This window comes from Eulemur rufifrons, chromosome 4 (genome assembly GCF_041146395.1).
Source record: "Eulemur rufifrons isolate Redbay chromosome 4, OSU_ERuf_1, whole genome shotgun sequence".
NCBI classification, from domain to species: Eukaryota; Metazoa; Chordata; class Mammalia; order Primates; family Lemuridae; genus Eulemur; species Eulemur rufifrons.
In genome coordinates, this window is record NC_090986.1 from 21,215,437 (window position 1) to 21,242,272 (window position 26,836).

At 48.9% G+C, this 26,836-nt stretch overlaps 2 protein-coding genes across 20 annotated transcripts in view; one reads left to right on the forward strand and one right to left on the reverse strand.

The window, feature by feature from the left end:
- PCCA (propionyl-CoA carboxylase subunit alpha) overlaps positions 1 to 6,416 on the forward strand; it is a 360,250-nt gene extending 353,834 nt beyond the window's left edge. For 5 of the 10 annotated variants that reach the window (XM_069467605.1, XM_069467609.1, XM_069467614.1 and 2 more), the window contains 2 exons: positions 3,456 to 3,533; positions 6,056 to 6,410. In XM_069467605.1, the coding sequence (XP_069323706.1) occupies positions 3,456 to 3,533; positions 6,056 to 6,124 (147 nt within the window). In that variant the 3' untranslated portion in view covers positions 6,125 to 6,410. Of the gene's footprint in view, positions 1 to 3,455; positions 3,534 to 6,055 lie in introns of all 10 variants that reach the window. The other 5 variants (XM_069467613.1, XM_069467615.1, XM_069467608.1 and 2 more) reach the window with 4 other exon arrangements.
- Positions 6,417 to 7,583: 1,167 nt separating this feature from the next.
- Positions 7,584 to 26,836, reverse strand: part of GGACT (gamma-glutamylamine cyclotransferase) — a 43,721-nt gene continuing 24,468 nt past the window's right edge. For 5 of the 10 annotated variants that reach the window (XM_069467621.1, XM_069467616.1, XM_069467622.1 and 2 more), the window contains 2 exons: positions 16,031 to 16,085; positions 7,584 to 8,624 (listed from right to left, as the gene is read on the reverse strand). In XM_069467621.1, the coding sequence (XP_069323722.1) occupies positions 8,144 to 8,611 (468 nt within the window). In that variant the 5' untranslated portion in view covers positions 8,612 to 8,624; positions 16,031 to 16,085 and the 3' untranslated portion in view covers positions 7,584 to 8,143. Of the gene's footprint in view, positions 8,625 to 10,147; positions 12,471 to 16,030; positions 16,086 to 26,836 lie in introns of those variants that run through there. The other 5 variants (XM_069467623.1, XM_069467624.1, XM_069467626.1 and 2 more) reach the window with 2 other exon arrangements.

Here is a 26,836-nt window from a genome sequence, read left to right on the forward strand (position 1 = left end):
CGCACCCAATTAATGCCTGGCCTCCTGAGCACTCGGGCCATCCCGAAGGTGTCGCCTCCGCTGGGCCCGCTGCCCAGCCCCCTCACTCGCCCTGGGGTGTGCACCACGTTCTGTGAGAGCCCACACTGCTGGGCAGCCAGGCTCCCAAGTCTGAAGGCGAGAGCCGAGTGGTGCCATCCCGGTGCCCACCCCATCCATGGAGCACACCCTCGAGTGACAGCTGCTCTCCGGAGACTGGGCAGACATAGTTTGTGTTTCCACTGCATTCTTTGATATATGGTTTGTACCATATTTGGTTCTCCAACTTGATTTTTAAGGCATGAAATAAGTTGAAATTAGATCAAGCCCGCATGTGTATCCGTGTTTGTGTGTGTCTGTGTAGAACATGATCCTGTTGAGCAAAGATCTCTGTCATGTTCCTTGTAGGGCACTGAGGAACAATTTCCAAGGGCTGTCTCTTAGGGATGGATGAGTGAAAGCAATCTACAAAACAGACTGCCCCTGGTGAAGAGAGAGAGTAGATGACTCAGCTTTGCCCTTCATAGCTAAATCAGTAGACACAGTGAGAGGAGCTAGAGAGGAAAAACAAGGAGCGAAAAGGCAGATGGAGGGGCAAGGATCTAATTCTAAGATCCAGTGCCATGCTGTGGATTGGGTGGAAGACAGGATCGCTTTGGATCTGGATGCACTTTTTCTTTCTTTCTTTCTTTTTTTTGTGAGACAGAGTCTCCCTCTGTTGCCCGGGTAAGAGTGCAGTGGTATCATCATAGCTCACTACAACCTCAAACTCCTGGGCTCAAGCAATCCTCCTGCCTCAGCCTCCCGAGTAGCTGAGACCACAGCCACACATCACCATGCCAGCTAATGTTTTCTATTTTTAGTAGAGACGGGGTCTCGCTCTAGCTCAGGCTGGTCTTGAACTCTTGATCTCAAGCGATCCTCCCACCCTCGCCTCCCAGAGCGCTAAGATTACAGGCATGAGCCACTATGCCTGGCCAGGACACACTTTCTTTAAAGTCCTTTTAATTAAATTGCCAGAGTCTCTCAACCAGAGAAAGGGACTGTTTTAACTTTGGGACTTCCCACTTCTCCTGATTGTCTCTGGTTAAAGCAGAGGTTTTGTTCTGATTAATGTTTGGGGACCCAGCCCTTATGGTTACCTGCATGTCTCCTCTATGCAAATTTCCCACCTAACAAGCACACAGAGCCAGGCCAGGAAGGATGGCCGTGGGCAGTGACAGCGGAGCCCCATAAACTCCTTGTCAACCTCCTGCTGCTCCCAGGCTCGGGTGGAGCTTGGGGCAGAGCTGTCACCTGGCCCAGCCTCCCTCCGGCGCCTCTCCTATGGGCACCATGGTCAGGCTGGACTTTGCCCTGTTGGCGTGACCACTGGAAATCTCCAGGCCTTGTTTCTTCTTCATATTTGCACTTTAACAGCTGATTCACTTACTTGAAGACCCGGGTAAAGCAGCTGTCTGTCTGACCAGCAGATTCTGAGCAGTGGCTGTCAGGATGAGCAGAAGGGGGTGCACCTGCTGGCAGAGGGTGCCAGCCACAAGAAGCTGCTCAGCCAGCCCTGGGCCCCCAGACGCTACAGAGGAACTAGGCGGACTAGGTGGGGACGTGGGAGGCCAGCACGTGGGGACCCGTGGCAGGTGCCTGTCTGCCTGTGAGGGGAATAGTGACCAGAGCCCAGAGGTGGAGAGTTAGTTCCTAATTTTCGGATGGGATTTCCATTCTATCCTGTTGAGTCTCCAATCCATTTCCTAGAAAGTGCCCTGGTGCCTGGGTGCCTAGTCCTTGGGTCAGGTCCATCTCAGTGAGTCCAAATTCTGACTAGGAGGCCCCTCCCGGGCTTGCCCGCGTGGAGCTAGGTGGCAGGTGTGCTGCACTGGAACTTGCCCTCCCTGTCTCTCTGGTCCCTGCCTGCCTTTGAAGAGAGAAAAAAGGCTCTAAAATGCTGAAGTGAGGGAGTGACTGCTCTGACCCCCTGACTGGGGCGTCTGCATTGTCTCTGCGCTGTCCTCTCCTCCGTCCCCCTGCGTTGTGAAGAATAGCCCTCGCGAGCTGATTCTTCACGCTCCACGGATGCAGGTGCCAGGTGAAAGTGAATCAAAGAGGGCAGCGGGGACAGCGATTCCAAGCCCGGCTCTTCCGCAGTGTCTCTCCTCCGTGCCAGCAGCCAGGCCTGGCATCCCCTCTCTTCCTATATTTCTGTGCCAGGAAAAGACAGCCCACCACCTGAACAGCAGAGGAAAAGAATACACAGGGCTCAGGCACTCCAGATTGCCAGCAAGACAGCTTGCGCCACACGGGGGGCCTGGAGGGGGACTTGGAGATCATCTGGGGATTTCAGGAAAGAACATTCTCCAGGCACTTCTGTGGCATCAGACAGGCATAGCCACAGTGTGAACGGCCGGAGCCCCACACCAGTGCGCCCCCCCCCACGCCCCCCAGAGCTGTTGCCCGAGGAAACAGGACTCTCCCGTTTGAAAAGCTGGGAGGCCCTTTTTCACAAAGGTAAGAGAAAAATCTGGCCCAGCTCATTGGTGCTTACCCATCAAGGGCAAAGAAAAGTGAATAGGGCGGCTGTTAGTCACAGCTGACTCCTGCATGGAAGCCCGGGTTTGGCCTGTACCCGGCCCGGCCGGGCTCCCCCGTGATGAAAGGGAAACGGCGCGAAGCCTGAGCGAGTGCCCGGGGGCTCCCGGCCTCCTTGCAGGGAATGGGCAGAGCTCGAGAAATCATGCCCTGGGTAGGAAGGCGCTTTCTGGGAGTGGCCTCCTCGTCAGCATTTGGTGCGTTTGTGGAGATTGGGACTGTGGTCCTCGGGCCCTGACGCTGAGCTGTTGTTCCCAGCTCCCCAGGGGTACAGACAGAAATGTCCCACCTTTTCGGTAACAGCTTTACTGAGATGAAAATGACATGTGAGACAGTTCACCCCTTTAAAGTATACATTTCAGTGGTTTTAGTCTATTCACAGAGCTGTGCAGCCATCACTGCGATCAATTTCAGACCATTTTCACCACCCCCAAAAAGAAACCCTGTACCCATCAGCCGTCACCTTTCCCCCTCAGCCCCAGGCAGCCTCACATACTTCCGCCTGTAGAGATCTGCCTTTCCGGGAATCCTGGACATTTCAGGTAAGTGGAACACATTCTGATTTCGCAGCACCTCTGTCAATGGCAAAGGCAGACTCGGAGATCCCCAGGGAGGCCCCAATCCTCCAGTGTCAGGATTTTTTCTAACAAGGACTTGATGATGGAGGGAGTGGCCTTTATCTGCTGTCCCTAGAGATGAACTTGGAATACGAAACATTAGAGATCGTTGCTACTGTTTATAGGCAAAACTTTCAATGCATTTGACAAAGAATTTCTTAATGGCTTTGTTCTTAAGCATTATTACAAAATGAGAATGCTTTGAAGACTTATGTCCATTTTTTATTCATTTTCCAGGTAGCAGAAGGTCAGGAAATTTGTGTGATTGAAGCCATGAAAATGCAGAACAGTATGACAGCTGGGAAAACTGGCAAGGTATGTCCCCAAGTTCCCGCCAGCCCATGCCGGCCTTGCGATGGAAGCAGAACTTCCACCTTTGAGTCATGGACAGTTTGGCCTGAAAGGGACCATGGGGGTGATCTCTTCTAGACCCCCCTTTTACAGAGGACATTAAGATTGGGGGGCTCTTCTCACTGTCACTGATGTGTCCCTGCCTTGTGGAAAATGGGCCTCCAAAAAAGTCTGTGTATTATGTTCAGGTAGTCAAAGAACAACTGTTCTTCACTTTAATGTCTTTCAAATTAAGGAGTCTTTAATTTTTAATGTTTACATCTGTCTTGGAGGCAGTTAGTTATCTGAGACTTCTGTGACACAGCAGGAAACGGTTTTACAGATTGCAAAAATTAATGCAACTCTTCAAGATAATTTCTCCACAAAGAGGACAATTCAATCTCAGATCAGGGGCTGAGCCCATGCACATGTGCACAACTGAATGATTCAGGGAGGAAAAAAGGAGAGATCTGTCAGTTCTGAAATTTGTTAAGGGCAAAACTTGCTTAAATGCATTTTTTCTTTGAAAAAAATATAGAAAAGTCCTTTTAAGCAATAACTTCATTATTCTACCAGCGACTAAAAAGATGCCATTAGTGAGTAAATGATCCTTTTGTGAGGGATGTTTTGGTTTGGAAGTATCTGCATGGTGGAGTCTGACTGGGGGTGGGGCTGGGGACAGCAGCAAAGGCCGGCTGTGTCCTGCATGTGTTGCATCTTGGGGATGTCAGGTGCAGAGAGAGAGCCGTCCACTCTCACCAAGTTTGCTTCAGAGAGCCATAGCCTCTGTCTGTCACCCCAGAGGGCAGTGAAACTGATTGTCAGAGAAGGGCCCAGGGGGCGCCCTGCTTGGTCCCAGCTGGGCAAGCAGAGGTCTAGGCCCATGCTCAGGTGGGCCCTGAGCCAGCAGCTGCATGACTCTATTGGGTTTTAGAGGGTAGAATGGCATAATTTGCAGCTTTTTAGGGATTCTTTCTAAATTTAATCACTTTTTAAAATGAACAAGAAAACACTGGTTTCTATGAAGGTGAAAATGTTTTTCTTTGTTCATTGGGATTATTTAAAGTTTATGCTGCACTAGCATCGTGACATTTCCATCCCTGAGGAGAACTCGGCCTGGTCGTGGGGGACAGAGATGTGTGTCCGATGCATGCCAAGGCCCCCATGCTGCTGGACAAAGGTGCTAACGTTAGTGCCCTGACGGAGTGTGGGTCACATCTGTCAGCGTGTTTTATTTCCTCATGGCCTGGGTCTCTCTCACCCTCAGCAGCCCAAAGCTGCTTTACAGGGTGTCAATAGGCACCCGGTGAACTCTGTCTCTTGGCCTGACCCTGTAAACTGAAGTCCTTCCTGTCCATTCCGTACCCTTGTCACCATCCCCAGGCCTCCTGAATCCAACCCAGCAGGGCCCAGGAGGAGCGGCTCGAAGCCCCAGCGCAGAGTAGCAGGCCCTGGTTCTTGCCTGGGAGGGCCACTTTTCCTCCCAGAGAAGAGGCTCACAAAGGAACCAGATCCTTTACTCTAATAATCGTAGCATCATTAAAAATACATCATAGGCAAACATCTGAGGCGGCCTCTTCAGTGCAGTAGCATCTGCGAGCCAGGCCTTGGAAGTATCCACTGCATAGGTTCACATCGTTCTTAAAGACCCTGGGCTTGAGTTTAAGGAAAAAAGGGGCAGCGACGCAGGCCAGTCCACCACCCCAGACGTCGCTGGCATCGTTCATGTTTGCCAACTGCCCGTGCAGCCGATCAGTTCCAACCCATTGTCCATCTTCACGTCCACACAAGAACCTCTAAGAAGTCAAATGACTGTCTCATCCCTACTCCAACCACCTCCCTTCTAATTTTAAATGTAAACACAAATTTGGGAAAGCAAAACTTGATAAAAATCAAGAGAAATTGGTAGAAGGCACAGTTCCACATTCCCACACGGTGCCACAAAGGGCAACCCATCCAGCCACACAGCTCCTGAATATTTCGTTTCCTTCAAAAGGAAGGTGATGATCAGCTAGGGAGGTCCTCCTCTTAATCAGTACCTGTTTTAACTGTTGTGTAATTTTGTCCTTTTTTTTGTCTTTCACACTAGGTATCCCATTAGCTCTCCGAGAATATTTCTACAACCTAAAACCGTGGAAAGACGGGGAGGCGGGGTATTTGGGACGCCCCTGGCATGAACCCTTTAGACTTTTCAGATGCTGCCTGGGCCCGAGCGAGCCAGTGCAAGGGCCAGCGAGCCAGCTACGGCTCAGACTCCCAGAGGGCACCCCTCGGCCTGGCTGACGAGGGCTGGAGGGATGGGAGCGGGGAAGGTGCAGTCACAGCCACCACGGCAGGGACACACGTTTGTCAGGCTCCCCTCGCACGGGTTGGAGCGGAGCGGCTCGTACCTGTGCTCCCGAGCCTGCGAGGCTGCTCGCTTCCAGCAACCAAGTAAGAGATTGCTCCCTCCTTGTTCTGGTTGATAATTCTTACCCTCCTCCCCCATTTTTGTTTTTTAATTCAAGGTAAAATCCGTGCATTGTAAAGCTGGAGACACAGTTGGAGAAGGAGATCTGCTCGTGGAACTGGAATGAAGCATTTATAGCCTTTCAGTCATCACCCGATTTAATTAGCCATTTGTATTGTCCTCTCACACTCAGTTTATTCCAGCATTTGCAGGGACGCTCCTGTGCAGCAGGTTTTACGTCGTCGTGTTTATTCCACATAAGTCAAACCAACATTCTGCCAAAATAGCACCAATGGAAATTTTTTTGATATAAATACTTGTACATATGATTTGTACTTCTGCTGTGAGATTTCCTAGTGTCAAAATTAAATCAATAAAACCAAGCATTTGTCTAAATATTAGTTTGCCCTTTTTTTGAATGAAGACAATGTACACATCGGCTACAGGCTGTGCCAGTAGACTGTAAATACTAGCATATCTTTGTGATCCTTTTAAAAAAATTATATGGATTCCAGTTCTCTGCCTTCAGTTTTTATCAAATTAGCACTTGCCATTTTATAATCTGATTACCTTATTCTGCAACTGAGGACCTGACTCCTGTTGCTGATTAGTCGTAACTTCGAAAGACCAGAGAGCCCAGATGCTGATTTCGCCCAGCCCCTTCCTGCTGTGGCTCTACGTGGGTGGAGCACTGATGGCTGTCCCCTCAGGAGGCCACCTCAGGGCTTGCTGGCTGACACGGGTCCGTCCACTCTTCTGAGGCAAAGCAGGCTGCCGTTCTGTCCCCACTGCCACAGGCCTCGGGGCTGCCTCCCTCACAACCGTAGTGGGTGCGGCTGCCACAGGCTCATCAGCTGGTGTTAGCCTCGCCTTTCTGTGTTTTTGTGAAGCAAGTTTCCAGTTAAGAAAAAGAGGCTAAAAATAATGATCATGTTTTTGTGCCAGATGCAGTTAGCGATCACAGTCTACCATTAAGTTGAAGCGTAAGTGAGATCTCCCAATGGAGAATGAGGTTGCTAAGGATCAGCAGCTGCATTTCCAGTGGGTTCTGAAATTCTTGGAATACATTTCATACTTTACTGGTGAGCAGAAGCAGAGTCGTGCGCCGATTTGAGTCTATGCTGACAAATTATCAGATGGAGGTGGGTAGTAATTGGTACTTCGTGCCTTGCTAAAATTATTTTAAGTGCTGTTTGTATTCGGAAGCTAAGCTTCTGTCAGGCCTGAAGAACAAATTACTAATGTGTTGGTTCTTCTCTGAAAGGCCACCCCCAAAATGCTGCTCCCTCAGGAGGCCGTGACGGGCCTGGCTGCTGAGATCTGGACTCGGATAAACCTCCATTTGAAGTCCGGGGTGCTCAGCTGTGTCTGCCAGCAAGTGGGTGTTCGTTATTTTTCTAGATTAAAATAAAAAGAACCTTCTACCAAGTAAGTATACCAAAAAAACAAAAGGGGCCAAACATACCACCACCATTTTTATATTTTGTTTCCCAGAACATCTAGTTTAATTTTAAATGATCATCTTCAATAGTTTCTGTGTAAGCTTGATCTAAAAATTAAGAAGAACGATGCTATATGTGCCCCCAAACAGCATGTTTTTCTTGAGGATCTTTATTATGTTGATGTTGAGCAACCTAAAATCAGCTTTTATTTAAAAATTTTTTTTTCCTAGGTGCTACGGAACAGAATCAATAGAGTAGGGCTGCTAAATCCAGCCACCACACAAAGTCTATGTTCATTTTAAACATTATCTTCAGATAGATTAAAGCAAAGCAAAAAAGGAGGAGAGGAGGGGAAGAAGAAGAAGAAAGAAGAGTATGATAATACAAGTTCTCCAAATGCCATTTAGGGGAATCAAAATCCTAAATTTTTCTTATCCAGTACATTCAAGCCCATGATGCTCTTTAAGCAGCAAGCAACTAAGTAGTATTGGAAAGAAAGATTTGCGAGGACAATTTCAAGTATGTCAAAATTATTTGTGAAATCAGCTGCCATTGAAAGAGATCGTTTGCTTTTCCCACAGATTGTTCACAAAGACTCTGCTGAAAGGCACCGCTACGCTCTTGCGCTGAGTGCGTACGGGCTGCGCTGCGCTAAACTCACACCCCAGGGCCGCCCCCTGGCGGCAGCGCAGTCCCTGCCCTCCTCATCTGTCCTCCCGGGGAGTGTAGCGCAGCCCGTGCTGCCCCTCGGAGTCGTAGCTGTCGTGGTACGGGAGGTGGACCCACTCGGGCGGGTGGGTGGCCGTGCTGTACACGAAGCACTCCACCGTGGTGTCAGCCGCCAGCGTGTCCTTGGGACTGTCCTCACCCGGGTCCTTGAGCACCCGCACCGTCACCGTCGTGCGCTGGTACATGGCCGGGCAGCCTTCGAAGTCGTCAAGAAAGCGCAGCATCTGCTCATCCACCGTGTAGATCTCGCCGTCCACGCAGCGGCCCGTGCCAGGCAGGTTCAGCAGCCGAGGGATGTTGTACTGACCAGCGATGACCAGCGGGTAGGGCTGCAGCGTGCGGCCACGTGCGCGGAAGGCGGCGGAGCCGTGGGCGCCATCCAGCATGACCTTGTGGTTGGGCTGGCCTCGCTTCAGGGTGCCGTACAGGAAGACGTGGGCCATTCGGACGGAGCGGCTACAAAGGAGAAAGGAAGCAGACGTGTCAGCCAGTGGCAGCAGCGGGTCGCAGGCTTTGCCTGCACAGGGTCAGGGAGGAGATGCTGGGAGGTCTGTCGGCTGCGTCCCTCCCAGCGCCTGGCGCTCTGCTGGCCGTAGACCGGATGAGAATGAATGGGTGTGGCTGTGCTCCATATGGCCTTATTCATGGACACAGAAACTAGAATGTCACTCAGTTTTCATGTCATGAAATGTTTTGAGTTTTTTCTGCCACTTAAAAATGTAAAAGCCATTCTTAGTTTGTGGGCTGTTCAAAAACAGACACCAGGCCAGATGTGACCCGCGGGCTGCAGTTTGCCAATCCCTGGTCTAGGGAAAGGGGCACACGCTTGTGACTTCGTTGACATGTCTGTAATAGACAAGGCACCCGTCTTCTGCAGCAGGAAGACGGGGCTCACCAGCCTACTCCTGTCCCTGGATGGACTGAAGCAGAACTTTCCCCTTCACATGGCTGCCCTGGCTCTCACAGGGACCACCACGTGCAGCCCATGCTGCATGACAGCCCCTTGGTGTCCCCCGCACGGAAGCCACAGCAGAGGCTGAGTGTCCTCCCAGCTCTGCGATGGCCTTCGTCACCTGACCACTGAGTAAGGATGGCCTCTGGTCTCACACAGGCCTGGCCTCTTGACCGCCTCAGCCTCCCGCAAGCCCTTAGGGTCACCATTCTCAGCCCTGGCCCCCTGCCCCAGTGGTAACAGCTCAAGGCCCAAGGACACCCTGGCCAGGCCACAGCAGTGACCTCCCAGACCCACCCTGTCTGGGCAAGCAGCTGCTCCTCTCCTGAGCCCCCAGCGCAGCCCAGAGAACCCACTGCTCTTGGCCACTGTGTGCTGAGGCTCCCAGAAACGCCAATCACCATCTATAGCTGCGATCCGGGAAAAGGCACTCATCTCAGCTGTTTGTCAGATGGGGACAGCCTGTCCTGTGGTCAAGGCCTGCAGAATGGTCATTTTCTTTCTTTTCTCCCTTCCCTTCCACGTACCCTCCCTCCCTGCCTCCCTCCCTTTATCCATCTATCCATCCATCCGAGACAGAGTCTTGCTCTGTCTCCCAGGCTGGAGTACAGTGGCGTTGTCATAGCTTGCTGCAACCTCAAACTCTTGGGCTCCAGTGATCCTCCTGCCTCAGCCTCCTGCATAGCTGGGACTACAGGTATGTGCCATGACAACTGGCTAATTTTTCTATTTTTTGTAGAGATGGGATCTTGCTCCTGCTCAGGCTGGTCTTAAACTCCTGGCCTCAAGCAATCCTCCCACCTCAGCCTCCCAAAGTGCTAGGATTATAGGAGTGAGCCGCCACACCTAGCCTGCCATTTTCTTGAGCAGTTTTCAATCCTTCAAAAAGGATTTTGAAAATTGCACAATAAATTTATAGAAAAATCAGAAATAACAAGCACATATATATGTGTATTTTTTATAACCACCTGTAGTCCAGCTACAAGAAAGAATTTGAGTTTCAGTACTTAAATTTACATTGCAGTCCTGGCAATATGACCCGGCAAAACTTTAGCAATCACACCTTTCAGCGTTTCCTTTTTCAAGGTCTTCGAGGGTAATGATGCCTCACGGTGACTCACTGTGACTCACTGGAGCGACTTTGGCTCCAGTGTGAAGGTAAATGTTTACCACTCGCCTGGGTCTGTGCCACAAACTGTTACAGAAGGACAGAAGTGATCTGTGTAAAAGTGACTCAAACGCAAATGGAAATGAAGGCTGGAAGGGGAGGGGCTGCTCTTGCCAGCCGCATTTCGCAGCCCCGTCTACCCCGCAAGGCTTAATGACAGCCTGTGGCAGGCGTCTGGGAGCTGGGGCTGCAGGTGCAAGAAAACAAAAGATGCATCCACCAACCAGCCAGCAAGGTCTGGGGGGGTGACACCCCCGGACATGGACAAGTGGCCCAGAATCCCTTGGATTCTGAAATTTTATGATGTAACTGGTGGATCTGTGCTGGGATTTCAACATGAATACTGATTACTCTGGGTCCCGGGGGAATGTTCTTCCCTCTCCTTCCTCTTTGTTCCCTTTCTGGGTCTCCCAGTATTCAGGTGGTAGATATCCTGGTTTAATCCGCCAGTGTTCTTATCTTTTCTCCTTTTTTCGGGTCTTTTTCTTTATATTCTACTTTACCTTCCAATTCTTCTGTTATTTTAAAAAATGTTGTGGCCAGGCACAGTGGCTCACGCCTGTAGTCCTAACACTTTGGGAGGCTGAGCCGGGAGGATCATTTGAGGCCAGGAGTTCGAGACCAGCTTGGGCAACATGGTAAGACCCCGTCTCTACAAAAATATTAAAAAATTAGCTGGGTGTGGTGGCCATGTGCCTATAGTCCCAGCTACTCAGGAGGCTGAGGCGGGAGGATCCCTTGAGCCCAGGAGTTCAAGGCTGCAGTGAGCTATGATCGCGCTACTGCACGCCAGCCTGGGTGATAGAGCAAGACTGTCTGGAAAAACAAATTGCCATCGTATTTCCACAATCTTTTTCTTGTTCTCTGTTTTTCTTAGCTTCGTGTCCTTCACAGACACAATACTTTTTTTAAGTTTTCTTTTCCTCTATTTCTCCTAAATTCCTCGTTTCTCTGTTTTGCTATCTGCGTTTTTTTAACAGGTTTTCTGCAAATGTCAGTAATCTTTGGCCTTTTGTAGGGAAACTGAGACGCTCTTTAGAAGTGAGGCAGAGACGGCCCAACAGTTGGAGGTCTCGTGTGGGGACTCTGGGGACAGGTTTGGGGGCCCCCAACAATCTCCATGGCTGGGGACTTTCCCTTCACCCCCATTTTCAGGCTGCCACCTCAAGCGGGACCTGCTGTTCCCAATACCAAGGCGTTCCAGACAACTCTCTAGAAGGGAACCCACTGTCCTCTGCTGGGTTTGAGGGGAGACTATGAGGTCTCTCTGCTCCTTGTACAGACTTGCAGCCTCTCCTGTTTCTGGCCCTGCCCTCGCCTTCCACACTTGTGGCCTACAGTTCTGGAGCTTTCTGGCGTTGCGGGTACTGGTCAGCTAACTTCTCGCTGGCTCGCTCCTCACCACCGCAGGAACTCGGGTTTCTGGCGTCTCTATGCTGCTAACTCAGCTACCGCCCGCTTCCGTCTGTCTTCCAGAATGTTGTTGCGCTTTCCGCCTTTGTCTTTATGGGCTGAGTGGCGCTTAGGGAGGACGCAGGGACCAAGGAGCCTGTTCCTCCCACCGTCCTCTCCTTCCGCTGCACCACCAGCCCTTCGACAGGGCACACAGCCCTTGTATTTGCGAGCCTTGGTGTGAACCAGAAAGGAAACCATGGGACAGGAGCTGCCTGCTTAGAAGGCTGGTGGGAAGGTTTTATTCAGATACGGTTAACCAGAGTGTGTTTCAGGTCCCCAAGAAGACATCAGTAAGGCAGCAACTGTGGGCAGCAAAGGGCTGGCCCCGGGCGGGGGGTCTTGCGCTGCCTGCTGCCGAGACAAGAGGGAAAGGGGCAGACAGAGCAGCGACCGCAGGAGAAGGAAAGCCCTGGCATCGCAGGGAGTGGCGCTGGCACGCACGACCAGCCAGACCGCATGAGGCTGAGTGTCGTGGAGGGGAGACGGGGCACTTAGCAGGAGAGCGCTCACTGCCCTCCCTCAGAAGCCGCTCCGTCAACAGGAGGTGACGTCGTCATCTGCTCAGGAGGGGAGGCTGCTACCAGGGCTGGGAACTTGCACAAAGCAGAGAGGTTAGAACGGCCGCATTAGAAACAGCATGGACTTCGGAATAAGAGTGGTAAGATGCCAGGACAGAGCAGGTACTCGGCACACGATGGGCTTGGGTCTTGGTACCCTAGGGATTCAGCTGCAACAGAAGAAACGAAACGTTTCATCCAAGAGTGGACAAGCAGGCTCAGGAGAGAGGTAGGAGGACAAGAGCTTTGTGGACGGCGTTTCTGAGGAGGGCCAGGTTCACTGGGCGGTCCTCTCTGGGCCTTGCTCACGGCACGGCTGAGTGTCACCTGGGTGCACTGGGCCCTGCACTAAGTAGTTTATGTGTCATCTCGGTTTATTTCATCCTTTCAACTCTGTAAGGTAGGTGGTATTATCTTCACTTAATAGATAAGGAAACTAGGTCAGGCAGCTTATGGGGAGGCCGGCAGCGGGAACGAACCCAGGCCTGCTGGACTCCGCCAGCCTCCGTGGTTCCTGGTTCCGCCACTCGCACTGACCCCGTGGCCCTGTCGAGTGCAGCTGAGGGAAGGACCCTACGTCCCTATACGCTTTTCCCCCCACTTGTTTTGAATGAACTTTATTTGATAAACCAAATCCTTCTCTGTATTTCTCTTTATTTTGGAGTTTTAAAAAAAATGTGATAAAATACACATAAAATTTACTGTCTTAATCATTTTTAAGTATTCAGTTCAGTAGTGTTAAGTAATTTGTGTTGTTGTGAGAACAGAGCTCTAGAACTTTTTTATCCTGTAAAAGTGAAACTCTGTACCCATGTTAACCAAAACTGCAGGGAAGGGGAGACTACTGTGCTGTTTTGATTACTGTGGCTTTGCAGTAAGTTTTGAAATCAGGAAGGATGAGACCTGCAATATTGTTGTTCTTTTTCAAATTTACTTTGCCTATTTGGGGTCCTTTGAAATTCCATATAAATTTTAGAATGGATTTTCCTATTTCTGCAAAAAAATGCCCAGGCAATTTGATAAGAATTGCATTAAATATGCAGATTGGTTTAGGTAATATTAACATCTTAATATTGTCTTTCAATCATTGAATGTGGATCTCTTTCCATTTATTTGTGTTTTAATTTCTTTCAGCATGTTTTGTAATTTTTAGCACATAGGTCTTTTGCCCTCTTAGTCAAGTTTATTCCTAAGCATTCTTTTGGATGCTATTGTATATGGCATCGTTTTCTTAAATTTCCTTTTCACACTGTTCATTGTTAGTGTGTAAGACTGCCACTAATTTTTGCGTGTTAATTTTGTATCCTACAACTTTGCTGAATTCCTTGTTTATTAGTTCTAACAGTTTTTTGGTGGAATTTTTAGGTTTCATATACAAGATGATGTTGTCCACAGAGTTAATTTTACTTCATACTTTCAATTTGGATGCTTTTTATCTCTTTTTCTTGCCCAATTGCTTTAGCCAGGATTCCTAGCACTATGTTGAGTAGAAGTGGGGAAATCAGGCATCCTTGTTTTTGTTCCTGGTCTTAGAGGAAAAGCTTTTATTCTGTTAATACTGAGTATTATGTTAGCTGTGGGCTTTTCATATATGGCCTTTATTATGTTGAGTTAATTTCCTTCTGTTCCTAATTTGCTGAGTGTTTTTACCATGAAATAGTGTTGAATCCTGTCAAATGATTTTTCTGTATCAGTTGAGATGATCCCATGTTTTTTTTCCTTCATTCTGTTAGTGTATTTTATTATATTGATTGATTTTCCTTTGTTGAACCATCCCTGCATTCCAGGAATAAATCCCACTTGATCAGGGCATATAGTCCTTTTAACGTGTTGTTGAATTCTGTTTGCTAGTATTTGTCATCAAAGACATTAGTCTGTAGTTTTGTTTCTTGCAGCGTCCTTGTCTGGCTTTGGTATCAGAGTGCTACTGGCCTCACAAAATGAGTTTGGAAGTATTCCTCTTCAATTTTTTAGAAGCATTTCAGGAGGATTGGTGTTAATTCTTTAAATGGTGAATTCACCAGTGAAGCCATCCATCTGGTCCTGGGGCTTTTCTTTTTTGGGAGATTTTTGACTATGCTTCAATCTCTTTACTAATTACTAGTTATAGCTCTGTTGAGAGTTTCTATTTTGTTGTGATTCAGTCTTGATAGGTTATGTATTTCTAGGAATTTGTCTATTTCATCTAGGTTAGCCAGTTTGTTGGCATACAATTGTTCATAGTATTCTCTTATAGTCCTTTTTATTTCTGTAAAATGGGTTATGATGTCCCCTTCTGGTTTCAGTTATTTAGGTCTCCTCTGTCTCTCAATCTTTTTTTTTTTTTTTAAAGGTTTGTCAAATTTGTTGATCTTTTCAAACAACCAACTCTTGGTTTCACTCATTTTCTCTATTGTTTTTCTACTCTCTAATCTTTATTATTCCTTTCCTTCTGCTAGTTTTGGGTTCCTTATTTCCCTGTACTTTAGTTCCTCATCTGTCATATTCAGCCCATTTCTAAGGCTGCTGGGAGGATCAGAGCCAACAGGACACATGAAAAGTCTTTATTCACACTGGCCAGATGCCTCTCAGAACCACAGTCAGGAGTAACTCAGAACGTGCCTCTTACTCATTCTGGCCATGAGAGCGTTAGGCCCTCTGAGAGTCATATGTTACTGTGTCTTCAACCTCGCTCCCTGCTAGCATGCCGTGACACTGGGTTAAGGTCAGAGTCTTACATAAAATGTAAGACTATTACTAAATAATAGATAGAAACAGCTACAGGTGAGCCATTTGGCTTTTCCAGAGCAAAACAAAGATGGCGCTTTGTCTCTGCTTTAATGTGAGGTAGATGTGCCCAGGTAGGTCTGAACCACGACCCTGAAGGCCAGGCCTGCGGGATCAGACATAGTGTGGGCCCAGCCCTCAAAGGGAACTACATTAGGCAGAATGGACTTAGAGTTCTGTAGATGGACATTTAGGGACACAGTCATGGCAAGTGTGAAAAAAGGCACCGTGGCATGACAGGTCCAAATCAAATTCCCATTTCCACCACTTAGCACCTGTAGGTCTTTGGGAATGTTATTTCAAGTTTCTGAGCTTCTATTTCCTCCTCTTTAAAACTGGGTTCATCACACTTCCCCCCAAGAGCTAATCGCCACTGCCCGCCGACTGCGTGCCAGGCATAAGCCTCTGACGAATGTGAATTCCCCTGCCCCCTCCTTTATCAGGATCTGCTAACTATATTCTTCCCAACAAAGCCCCTTAAGAATAAAAATGAATACATTATAAGTGGGAGAGGGAATCAAGGCATATGAAGTAGTGGCTGTGGCCTTAACAATTTCTTACAACCAGAGGAATATTTGGAAAGGTGGCAGTACATAGAAATGATGGTAATTAGGCCATAGAATGATAACTCCAGCTCTGTGGAAAATCAGCTCAGTAACTTCCTTCTTTTTCTTCTTCTTCTTTTTTTTTTTTTTTTAACTAATCCCATGACAGATTAAGCTCAGTAACTTGCTTGTGCAGAAGATGACAGAATATTTCCATAAAAGAAAACTAGGCAATGAAAGTTAACCTTCTCTTCTAGGAACTAATTTAGGAATGACCAACTTATTTTCTACATTTTACCTACTGAATTCAGTAAACATATCTTTATAATATTAAATTAGTTTGAAAATACTATTTATGCAATAAAAAGAAAATTAATATTCTGCGTTTCTGGCTTCTTTCATAAGAAAAACATCATTACCTTTCTGATTGTGTTTTGAACCACACACACAGATCCTGCAGGAAGAAACTTGTCCCTGTGGGGATTGAGAAAGGATCAGAGTTAAGCACTGAAACAAGCAATTAATTCCCATTAGAGGATTAAGACACTCATGTTCACTTTGAATCAGAAAAGCAAATTGTGAATAAAATGGTGTACGAGCAAGAGGTTATTTGTCCGAGTTAATAAATTAGAGAATTGAAGGGCAACCCCAGCGGCCACACGGCCCGCTCATGAGGAAGGGGGAGGGTTTTGTGTTCATGGGACAAGATGGCTCTTCTCGTCACGATGCTGTGGAAATCTGGGGGGAGTAGGGTTTGTGCCATATGACACAGGCCATACTCCGACAGACAGAGCACGAGAAACTATGCCTAAAAGCGTTTTCCAGCCTGTCACGTCACCATCCCTCATGCATGGATCTCCTTATAGCATCTTACCATCGATACCAGAATCATTCAGTTTGGAGAATTTTACTTGGGGGTTCCAGAGATGACTCTAAGGGAATCTCTGCAGACGGCGTGGCCCGTGCATTAAGGATGGGAGAGGCCTGCCGCTGTGCTCAGCACCCAAGCCACACCTCTGTCCCAAACCCACTGGCCAGGGAGGATGTGGACATCCCGGGGTCAGCATGGAGGTGGAACAGGCTCAGAGAGTCTCCAAAAGCTTTAGTTCAGCAAAATCTGGTTAGTTTAACATTGTCAATATTTAAGAAAACAAACACACTTATGAGATGCCCATCTGGCCTGGTGCTGCTTGAAATGCCTCTGTCACTTAACTCAGCAGTTTTCTTTCTTGAAACACAGTCTGTCTATAGTTTCATATTTCATCACAAAAGCAGAAATTGAAAGTGATTATGAGTCCTTTGCATAACTGTTGGATTTTTCTTTCTTATTTTTTTTTCTTAGCCACCTGGTGGCAAGAGTGTAAAAGGCAGCATTTAAAAGTTTATTGGGATACTTTATAAATTACAACTACCGTGTACTCTGGGTCCACATTTAGAAACACACATACACATACCAGGTGAACCAAACAAGGAAAGGGCTAATATTTAACTCTGCTTAAGCTAATCTGCAAAAGGATTTTAAATGAATACCAGCTTCTAACATAAAAACCACCTTTTAAAAAAAGATTCCTCAATAAAATATTCATCCTGTATGTATTAAAAATTAATGACAGGAGGAAATGTTAGTAAAATCTATATGTCATCACTTCAAAGTGTCTGTTTCCTCCATGTGATAAACCATCAGGCCACTAACGATGCGTAATGCCAGTTGTCAAGACTGGGTTAGAAAAAACAAAAGTAAAATGACTGGATTTGGGTGGCCTGAAGGACGGGTCCCTGCCAGAGCAGGCTCTGCCACTCGCCACGGGCTGGGGAGAAATCGTTTCGGAACTAGAAATGCCAGGTCCAGAGACCCGCCTGGCAGAGAGCATCACTCGTCTTTACGTGTGCTCCGTTAATTAGCTTTCGTCATTCACTGTGTCATCATTGGCTCCAGCAGAACCTTGGCCTGCCGGCTCCATGAAGGGCATGGAGACCACAGTACAGGCCACCCCGTCACACTGTACGCTGGTTTCAAGGCTGCCAGTGGCGCCCTGGTCCTTATGTGACCACCAGTAGCCACACACTGGGTGCTGGCCTCAAGCAAATGCGTATGTCCCCAGTGTGGTGGAAATGTGGTGAGGAGCATGTGTGATTTTGGGCACGTTTACCCAGAGAGGATTTCTCTTATTTTATAGAAACCTTCCTGCATCTCAGTTGAGTGGCCGCTTCCCCTCCCTCCCCCACTGTAACATTATTTTCCCTGGAGAAAATGCCGAGTGTCTGATATAGTTACACATTAATTCTTCAAAAGTTTCTTAGAACTGTAGGAAACAGGTGAAAAAACAAAATGCCTTGAACTTTCAACCCGAGCCTGGCCTGGGAGCAAGGAACGAGCTCCAGGTCACTCTTCCCCGCGTGGCTCTTGGGGGCGACGTGCCAGGGAGGGCTCCGGGCCGCATCCTGTTGGCGCTTTGATGCTTTCATTTTGTTGCCTGCTAGCTTCTTTATAGCAAAGACAGGGGCTTCCTGCTCAAGCAGACCCCTCGCCAGCCCCGCTGAATGCCCCGGAAAAGTGTGTGGCCAAACACCTTTCTTACATTAACCGCACAGGCCCCGGTGAAACACCGGCCCTTTGAAATCAGAGGCCGGGGTCTCCTCTCCACAGTTGTTTGCTCAAAACTATGAACTTTCACAGGTCTGTGAAAACAAACGGGCGCTGTATGGTCCCCGATGCCATCTCGGGCCCTCTGAATGCTGCCATAGCAACCACTGTTGGCCATGCCAAATATTAACGATTTTTTTCATGCCACATCACTTTAAAGGCCATTTGTGTCACCACCTTTAAAACACACAGTGGCCAACAACATGGACATGACCTTCTGTCACACCCCCGTGCCCTGTTTGAGAGTAAGGAAAGGCATCGCTGGAAAATCCCAGGACGCCGTGCTGGGAAGGAGCTCTGTGCAGGCAGGCGGGACGGAGCCCGGCGGCCGCCTGGTGTGCAGCCTGGCTTGCCAGGGCCTCGGCCCCACATTCCGGGCGCGGCCAGGCGTGGAGGTGCTGCCAGCCCCGCGGCACCCGGCAGGGCGGCTCAGGAGGCGCAGCAGAGGCCTGGCAGCGGGAGCCAGAGCCACGAGCTCGTGCCGGGGCGGGCGGCCAGCAGGCCTGCCACCAGAGAGAAGGTGCCAGGCAGCCTCGTACTCAGAGCCCCTCTGCCCTGCGGGACCCCAGCACCACCTGCCTGTCCCACCTGGAGCTCCGAAGTGACCCAGAACAACACTGTCACCCCAGCCTCACACTGTACACGTCGCTAACAGTCTCAAATTAGTGCTCAAAACAACAAATGAGATCTTCTCGGCCCCCAGCGGCTCCCCTGTTTACAGATGAGGAGGCGGAGACACAGATGAAGTGACTATACAAGGTGACCAGGTAAGGTGGCAGAGCCTTCACACCCCTCCTGACCTCCACGTCCCTGAAGGAGGGCAGCCCTCACTGCCTCCGGCCACGCCAGGGCCCCAGGCAGCCAGTGGCCTGGGCCACCCCCACAGGAGGCTCCTACCATGTCCCCCCACGACCGGGGCCCTCGGGGACACTGACGCACACCCTGCGCTGCTGCCTGGCTTGCGCTGCTTACTCAGCACTCAGAAGCCACTGTCCTGAAATTCTCAGTTTTACCTTAGAACTTGTGTTTGTAAGTGAAGTCTGCTAGGACAGTGCAGCACTCTCAGCAGAGGAGACCCCGGTGGACCTGGGTGCGAGGCCTGGGTGCGCCACCGTCCCGCTGCGCTGCCGGCTGCAGGCGAACCTGCTCGCCCGTGGAGCGAAGCAAGGGCGCCCCCAGGACATAAGCGAGGAAGGACCTTATCAGGGCCTCTCCTACATGCCCGGAAAACCACGACACAAAAGGCCAGGGCACCCATCGGGCGGCCCAGCGTTCCTCGCCCTCTGCACCTTCCTCCACCACCAGCACTGGGGGCGGACGGTGCTGGGAGAACTGGCGCATGTGAAGGAGTGAGATGAAAACAGCCGAGTTAGTCTTCCGGTAGGAATAAAATACACGCGCCCGTATGCACGCACAAATTATGAACGACTGTGTTATTTCTGTAGTTTCACATACAAGTTAAATGCTCTAGTATAGGCATTTAAACTTAAAACCAACATTGTACAATATAAAGTGAGTGATAAACACCGTGCTGAGATTTCAGCTTCCTATTTTGGTCCCTGGAACTGCGCCCCTCCCCCGAGCTTCTCATTCTCCTTGTGCGCTGCCTCTCCCCGCACCGAGGGGTGCGCTGTCCCCGAGCGTCCCTGAGCCACAGCTCCTCCAGGCTGGGGGTCACATCTTCCCTTCATTTCATACCCTCTGTGTCAAATAGCACAGATCAGTGCATGCAGTAGGCACTTCATAAATACTTGCTGCAGGAGACCGCGTGGTCATCCCCATTCAGTCCAGACTCCCAGAGAGAAGGCACCGCAGGCTTTCTGTTTGGAGTCTCTCACGCTCTCTGGGTCACAAGGTGACACACAAGTTCAAACATAGCCCCAGGTGCAAATCTGCAGGTGTTGCATTCGGTGCCCAGGGCTCTGCCACCACTTCCTTTTCACCTTGGGCCAAGTGCTGCAGACCCTTAGACCTGGACCGCCCCTTACAGACACTGCAACAAGGAAACGCCACCGAGAACCCACAGCACTCAGAGCACAGGGGGTGAGGAGGGGCCCTCGCTGCAGAGGTTCCCTGGTGGGGGGGGGGGGATACATTTGTCAGAATCATCGACCTGTGCACTTAATCTGTGATTTTGGTGTAAGCTACACCTCAAGGAAAGTTGACTAAAAAAAAGACTACAGGAGCTCCTGGAGGGAAGGCAACGTGCAGCCTGCAATTATTGTTGCCAGCGACTGTTCTTATCCAAGTTCAACAAGCCTCACGGGCCCGAATCAAAAGCAGGAGCTCCTCATCTTTTCTTTAGGGTTTCCACAAGCATCCCAGCCTATCCAGAGTATTTCGAAAAATGAATTGTGGTAGCTTTCTGGAACCCAACATTCAGTAATACAAAATGAGAACGAGAGACTTCCCTGCCCTTGGACCTGGGCCCAGGAAAGGGACAGCAGAGTGAAGGTCTCGCAGCCAGAGACGGGGTCGAGGGGTGCACGCCACCCCCGCGGGCTTGGGCACCGGGGCTTTCTCTCCCCGCCCAGGGCCGGGTCCACACTGGCTGCTGGCTGAGCAGCGGTGTCCTATAGCCGGCGACTGGGAAACACGGCAAAGGATCTGCCTTTTAGAATAATTTTCTAGGCCTGCTGGCAGAGCGGCAGCTGCTCACGGTACCGTTTGTTCTGTGTGGAGCAGCAACACCCCTCCCCGGTCAAGGAGGAAGAGCCAAGAATCTGCACCTTGTCCCAGCCCGCCCTGCCCTTCACTGGTTAAATAGGACACCCCGGTCTGGCTGAAGGAGGCAACGTGTACCCTACCTTGTGTGTTCCCAAAGTCTTCACTGTTTCAGCTTGTGACTCGTCAGGCAGAAAGTAATCACGGGCCGAGAAAGCCACCCGTGTGTGCCCTTTCTGACATTCCTTTTTCTGGAGCATGGTTTCTTTTCACTTGGAATCTTTGGGTTAGGAATACCTTGACTAACTGGGCTCGAAACAGGACTGAACACACATTAGTGTACTATTTAAAAGGATTTGTTTGGTTTTTCAGAAACATTTTAAGGTTATATTAACTAAATATAGTTTTTATGTGACTGTTTTGCTTTCTTGGGTGAGAAACAGAGACTCCAACTTTAAGTTAGAAGCACAGAACTATTACAGTATCACCCAAAGCCATTCTCGTCTCCTCTGGGGCTTTGCTAACAGAATATTCTAGAAAGATGAGAGCATATACCCATTTAAATAACTCTTAGTCATTTTAGAAGTCAGACCTCAAAAGTGAAGAAATAAAAATACAGGTGAGGTCCTGGCTGGGCTCGGGCCGATATACTCTGTATTTTGTAGCTTAACCATCTGGTTGCTTTGGGAGCAATGATTCTTCTAGAACGAGCACCAGACAGGTAGCAGAGAGGTTGAGGTCAAAGCCAGCCGTCTCGGGGGAGGCCCACCTCACCCAGGCCAAGCACAGCGAGGCCACACAAGGTATTGGGAGACAGTGGCACGTCCTAGCCCAGCCTGGGGGCACGGGATCCAAGGAGAACCAGCCATGGGGCCTCCACCCAACAGCACCGAGTGGGATAAGTTACTCAGCATGAATTAAAGTATTCCAGAGAATACTTTGGAAGATGACCACTAAATACAACTGCAAGATGTCAAACTTAAACCCCCCAGGAGTGCTACCTACGCTGCAGAAGGAACCCTGAGCATGACACAGAAACCGCCACCCCACGTGGCCCCCCCTGCCGGTCTGCTGGTGCAAACCGTCGAGCGCCGTCCCAGGCCCTGCCGTCCTAGGCCAGGGCACTGACAGCTCAGACCCCACGTCCCACTGCCCAGAAACATAAAATCAGGAGCTAAAGAGACCTGAAAACCCAACTGGCCACCGGCAACTAGGGAGCAAGCTGTGCTGTGGTCACCCGGCCTCTTGTGCCAACTGCAGCAAGCTGAGTTGGGGACAATCCAAACTCTCCTTCCAGTGGGCTTGGAAATCAGAATTCGATTCTTTGGTAGCAATAATAGGTTTACCTTTGGAACTACCCTTCACTAAGAATATTACTAAAACCAGGTTAAATCTTCTGAAAAATGCAGACTAGCTGGAGGTAATCAGGTAAGCAGGAGGCAGCAGATAAAAGAGAGGAATGTAAACCTAGAAAAGTTAATTGCCTACGTTAGCGCACCAAAAGAAATGAGATATCCTCAACGCAGGCACGTGCACACAAATTCCATTTTTAAACATTAAAAATAACAAGCCTTTTTGAAAATAAAAGCACAGAACTCGAAATTAAGCCTGATGGTTTTTTTTTTTTTTTTGACTAATTACTTGCTCCCAAAGCATTCTAATCCTTTCAGTGCTTGTATAATTACCCCAAGTTAAATTTAATTAAAACAACTGAGAGATGTTACAACTGTGAATGACAAGTAGGAAGGGGAGTAGGGGAGAAAATTAAGGGCATATTTATTAAATATGCTTTTAAATATTTTATATAAAGTGGATCCATTTGCTCACATTCCTACAAGTCCTGAACACACAGCTGGTCACTGTTCGCTGATGGCAGCCTGAATTCTGGGTCCAAAACTTGCAGAGAAAGGCACTGTGCTGGGGTGACTGGCACGTCTAAGGAAACTGCATGCCCTGCCCTAATGGAATCTGACCCTGTTGTGCACTGTACCCCCACCAAAAAATCCCACTTTTAAAAGCTTCATTATGGCTGAGATCCGCTGACAAAAGCCAGGGCCAGGACTGAGAGGCTGAAGCCAAACACACCAGTCTTGCCTTTGGGTTTATTTACAACTCTTTGGCCTCTCCAGTGTTGGGAGTGCATCCCAGGACCCTAAATATTATTAAAAAGCACATTTTGGTATATACTCTGCTTTTAAAAAGCACTTAAAAGGCAACGCATGGTCTACTCTTGGGATAACAAAATCCCTCGTGAAAATGTGAAAATCCCTTGTTACCGCTTTATGGCCATTGCAGGACAGATGCAGGCTACCTTCAGCTGAAGCACTTTCAAATCAACTTGTTTCAAAAACAACAGAACAGCAGCTTTGTGTTTCATTATGGAGGTTTTTTTTTTTTTTTTTTTTTTTTAAGTGTTCAGTGTTCTTTTAGTCTTGATAAAGAGAACAACTCATTGAAGTTAAAATTATGTTTATTCATCCACTTTCTTAACTGAATAGCTCAAGCATGTTAGGCATTTAACTTATTTAACTTTTTCTGGGGGGATATTTATAGGAGCTTTCTTACTTCCCTCACTCAAAACTACTTTCTTTTTTCTTTTGAGACAGAGTGTCACTCTGTCACCTGGGCTAGAGTACAATGGCGTCATCATAGCTCACTGCAGCCTCAAACTCCTGGGCTCAAGCCATCCTCCTGCCTCAGCCTCCTGAGTAGCTGGGACTACAGAGTAGCGAGAACTATAGAGTAGCTGGGACTACAGAGTAGCGAGAACTATAGAGTAGCTGGGACTACAGGTGCGTGCCACCACGCCCAGCTATTCTTTTCTATTTTCTGTAGAGACTGGGTCTCGCTCTTGCTCAGGCTGCTCTCAAATGATCCTCCCGCCTCGGCCTCCCAGAGTGCTAGGATTATAGGTGTGAGCCACGGCACCTGGTCCCAAAACTACTTTCTTAAGTAAAAAACAAACAAAAAGCCCTAAGATGTATATATAAACAGGAAGAAAAAAAAAAGGCCTCTCTCCTCTCTGCCTTCCAAGCCAAGAAACCTCTTTCCCCATCCTGGGACCGACCCACGAGGAAGATGCACAGAGGGGCCCCTCCCCCGGATACGCTGGCCCTGTAGCACCAGCACCCCAGAGCCCGGCCCTCCCCTCCCCCAGGTGCAGGGCAGACCTTGAATGCAGCCCAGCCCGGGTCTCTCAGGAAGACAGAGAGAGCCCGGCGGAAACCTGCTTGGGCCCAGGCTGCAAATTCCTCCTCACGTCCCCAGGAGAGAGACCTTGTACGGGGCTGTCAGTGGCTCTCCAGGAACTGATTCGTTCTCTCCAATCCTCCAACAGCCTTGCCAGGCAGGTGTTACTGTCCCATTCCACACACGGGAAACAGGCTCAGAGGAGTTATTTAACTAAAACATCACAGCTTACACGGAATGGCCTGGATTTAAGTCAGGGCTTGATCCAAAATCCACACACGTCTCCCCCAACACACCCTGTGGTCAACTAAGAGAAAAACGCAGAGGATCTCAGTTGAAGAAATGCTGGTTCTCGCCTGCACACGCCACCACTGTTTTGAAATGTAAACTACGACCACGCAATGAACCCTCTATCCGTCCCCACCGCCACTCCGTGCGAAGGGCTGTAGTTTGAGCCCTTCTCTTTTCAACTTTAAAACCACGCTTGTAGCTCTAGCTTGGACAAAGCAAAGGCATTGTATGTAACCAACATGTTTGTACCTCCATAATATTCTGAAATTTAAAAAAAAACCACAAAAAAAAAAACAAACCCATAACTAGATTTAATGTTTTCCTAAAGCAAGGAGTGTATCGCTAGCCGCCATTCTGTTCCGATCGTCTGCCAAGTGTTCAGGACCCCGGGCGGGCTGAGGGCGTTCGCTGGCTCATTATGTATTCAGGCATCTGAAATAAGACCACGACCCTTGTTCTTAAAAAGCTGTGGCCTAATGCGGGCGGCAGATACCCTGAAAGCAGATTGTGAGGCACTCCGTGGTGTGGACAAGCAGAGCTGCATGTGGAGAACCAGGGCGTCAGTGTCCTGCAGGAGTGGACAGCTGAGCAAGCCCAGAGTCTCGGGACACACAGGACACGGGAGGACCGAGGGGCTGGCCAGGGGAGCAGGGCGGGCAGGGGCAGGGGCGAGGCAGGGCCCAGCCCCCAGGCCCTCCCCAGGCACCTCATGGAGTCTGGGTTCCAGCTCTACACAGTGTGAGTCATTCAAGGCTACTGACCCTGGGAGGTGACACGGTAAGACGTGGCCTTAAAGAAATCATGCCCAGTGGAAGAGTGCTGGGCGGTTCTATGAAAGCTGAACCTGTGCTCACCCAAGGACCAGCAGCTCCGCTCCCAGGCAGATGCACGACAAATGTGAGCGCAGGTTCACCAAAGAGGCGTGGATAGGACTATTCCGGTCAGCACCATTTGTAACAGCCCCAGTGTACACAGTACCCACATGTCCACTGACGGTCAAACGGGTCAGTCAACTGTGGCATATTCTGGAATATTCCACAGCAATGAGAACGAGCAGTGCCATGTGACATAGGTCAGACAGACACGGGGACTGTGCACTCTGCATGATGTATTTCTCTGAAGGCAAATGCGTGACAGCCAAGGGGATCCCCTGCTTCTGGACTCCAGGGCAGCGGGTGCCACCGGGAGGGAAGGCGAGAGGCCTGTGCGCCGGGTGCCAGCTACACGTGTGCCCGCGTCGGGGAACCGTCAGGGAAACCCAGGCGGCCACAGGGATTCTACCCTGTTCTGAGGCACTTTCATAAAACGCACAGAGAATCTTAAATACACATATCGTAACAGAGCAGAGGACAGACTTTCGAGGACAAGAGTCGCACACAGGAAACCACAGTGAAGAAGACAAAGATACGTAACTCAGTGCTCTGCATAACTGAGTGGAACTCGGAGGTGAGAGGAGTCAAAGGCTTCATGGAAGTGGCCTGGCCTGCGCTGGACAGAGAAGCCGGACATTTCCCGGGCCTTGAAGCAGACAGTTTCCCACCCTTCTTCCTGCCTCCCTGGGGGTGGGGGGAGAGCCACGGTGGATTGCTCAGGGGGACAGAGGCTCCAAGTCACAATTCAGTCATTCTCAGACTGAGGCAGCTCCTGTTTAGAAGAGTTAAATGGTACCAACTGGAAACAGACAAATACAGAATGCAGAGCTTTCTGGGGAGAAATGGCTGTTTTCTGCATTGAAAAAGCAGGGTGCTTTGCCCTAGATTAAAAACTTAAGACACATGACAGCTATAGGTAACATACAGACCTTGTCTGGACTCTGATTTGAATATGCCAACTGTAAAATGACATTTCTGAGACAACTTGGAAAATCATATAGGTGTATCTAGGTAAAAGATGATACCAAGGAATCATGGTTAATTTTTTTTAGGTATGATAATGGAATTATGGTTCCATAAGAAAATATTATTTTTTAGAGATGCATATGGAAGTACCTAGGGTTTGTGAAATGTCATAATGTCTGGAATTTAAAATACTTCAGCAAATCAAGGAAAAGAGGGAACTGATGAAGCATGTATGGCAACATCTTGATAATTATTGAATCTGGGTGATGGATATATGAGAACCATTGCACTGTTCTATCTTTATAGAGAGCACGCGTGAGCTCATGCGTGCATAAGAAATCAAGGAGGGGACTTCACTGTATGTATTACGAACATTAAAAGGATAATAAGGGAATATAATGAACAACTTTATGCCAAGAAGTTCTACAACTTAGATGAAATGAAAAAATTCCTCGAAAGGCACAAAGTACCAAAGATTGATCAAGAGAAACAGATAACCCGAACAGCCCTGTGTCTATTTAACAGCTTTTAAAACCTTTACACAGAGGCAGATGGCTTCCTTGGTGAATTCTACCAAACACTTAAGGAAGAAATAAAAC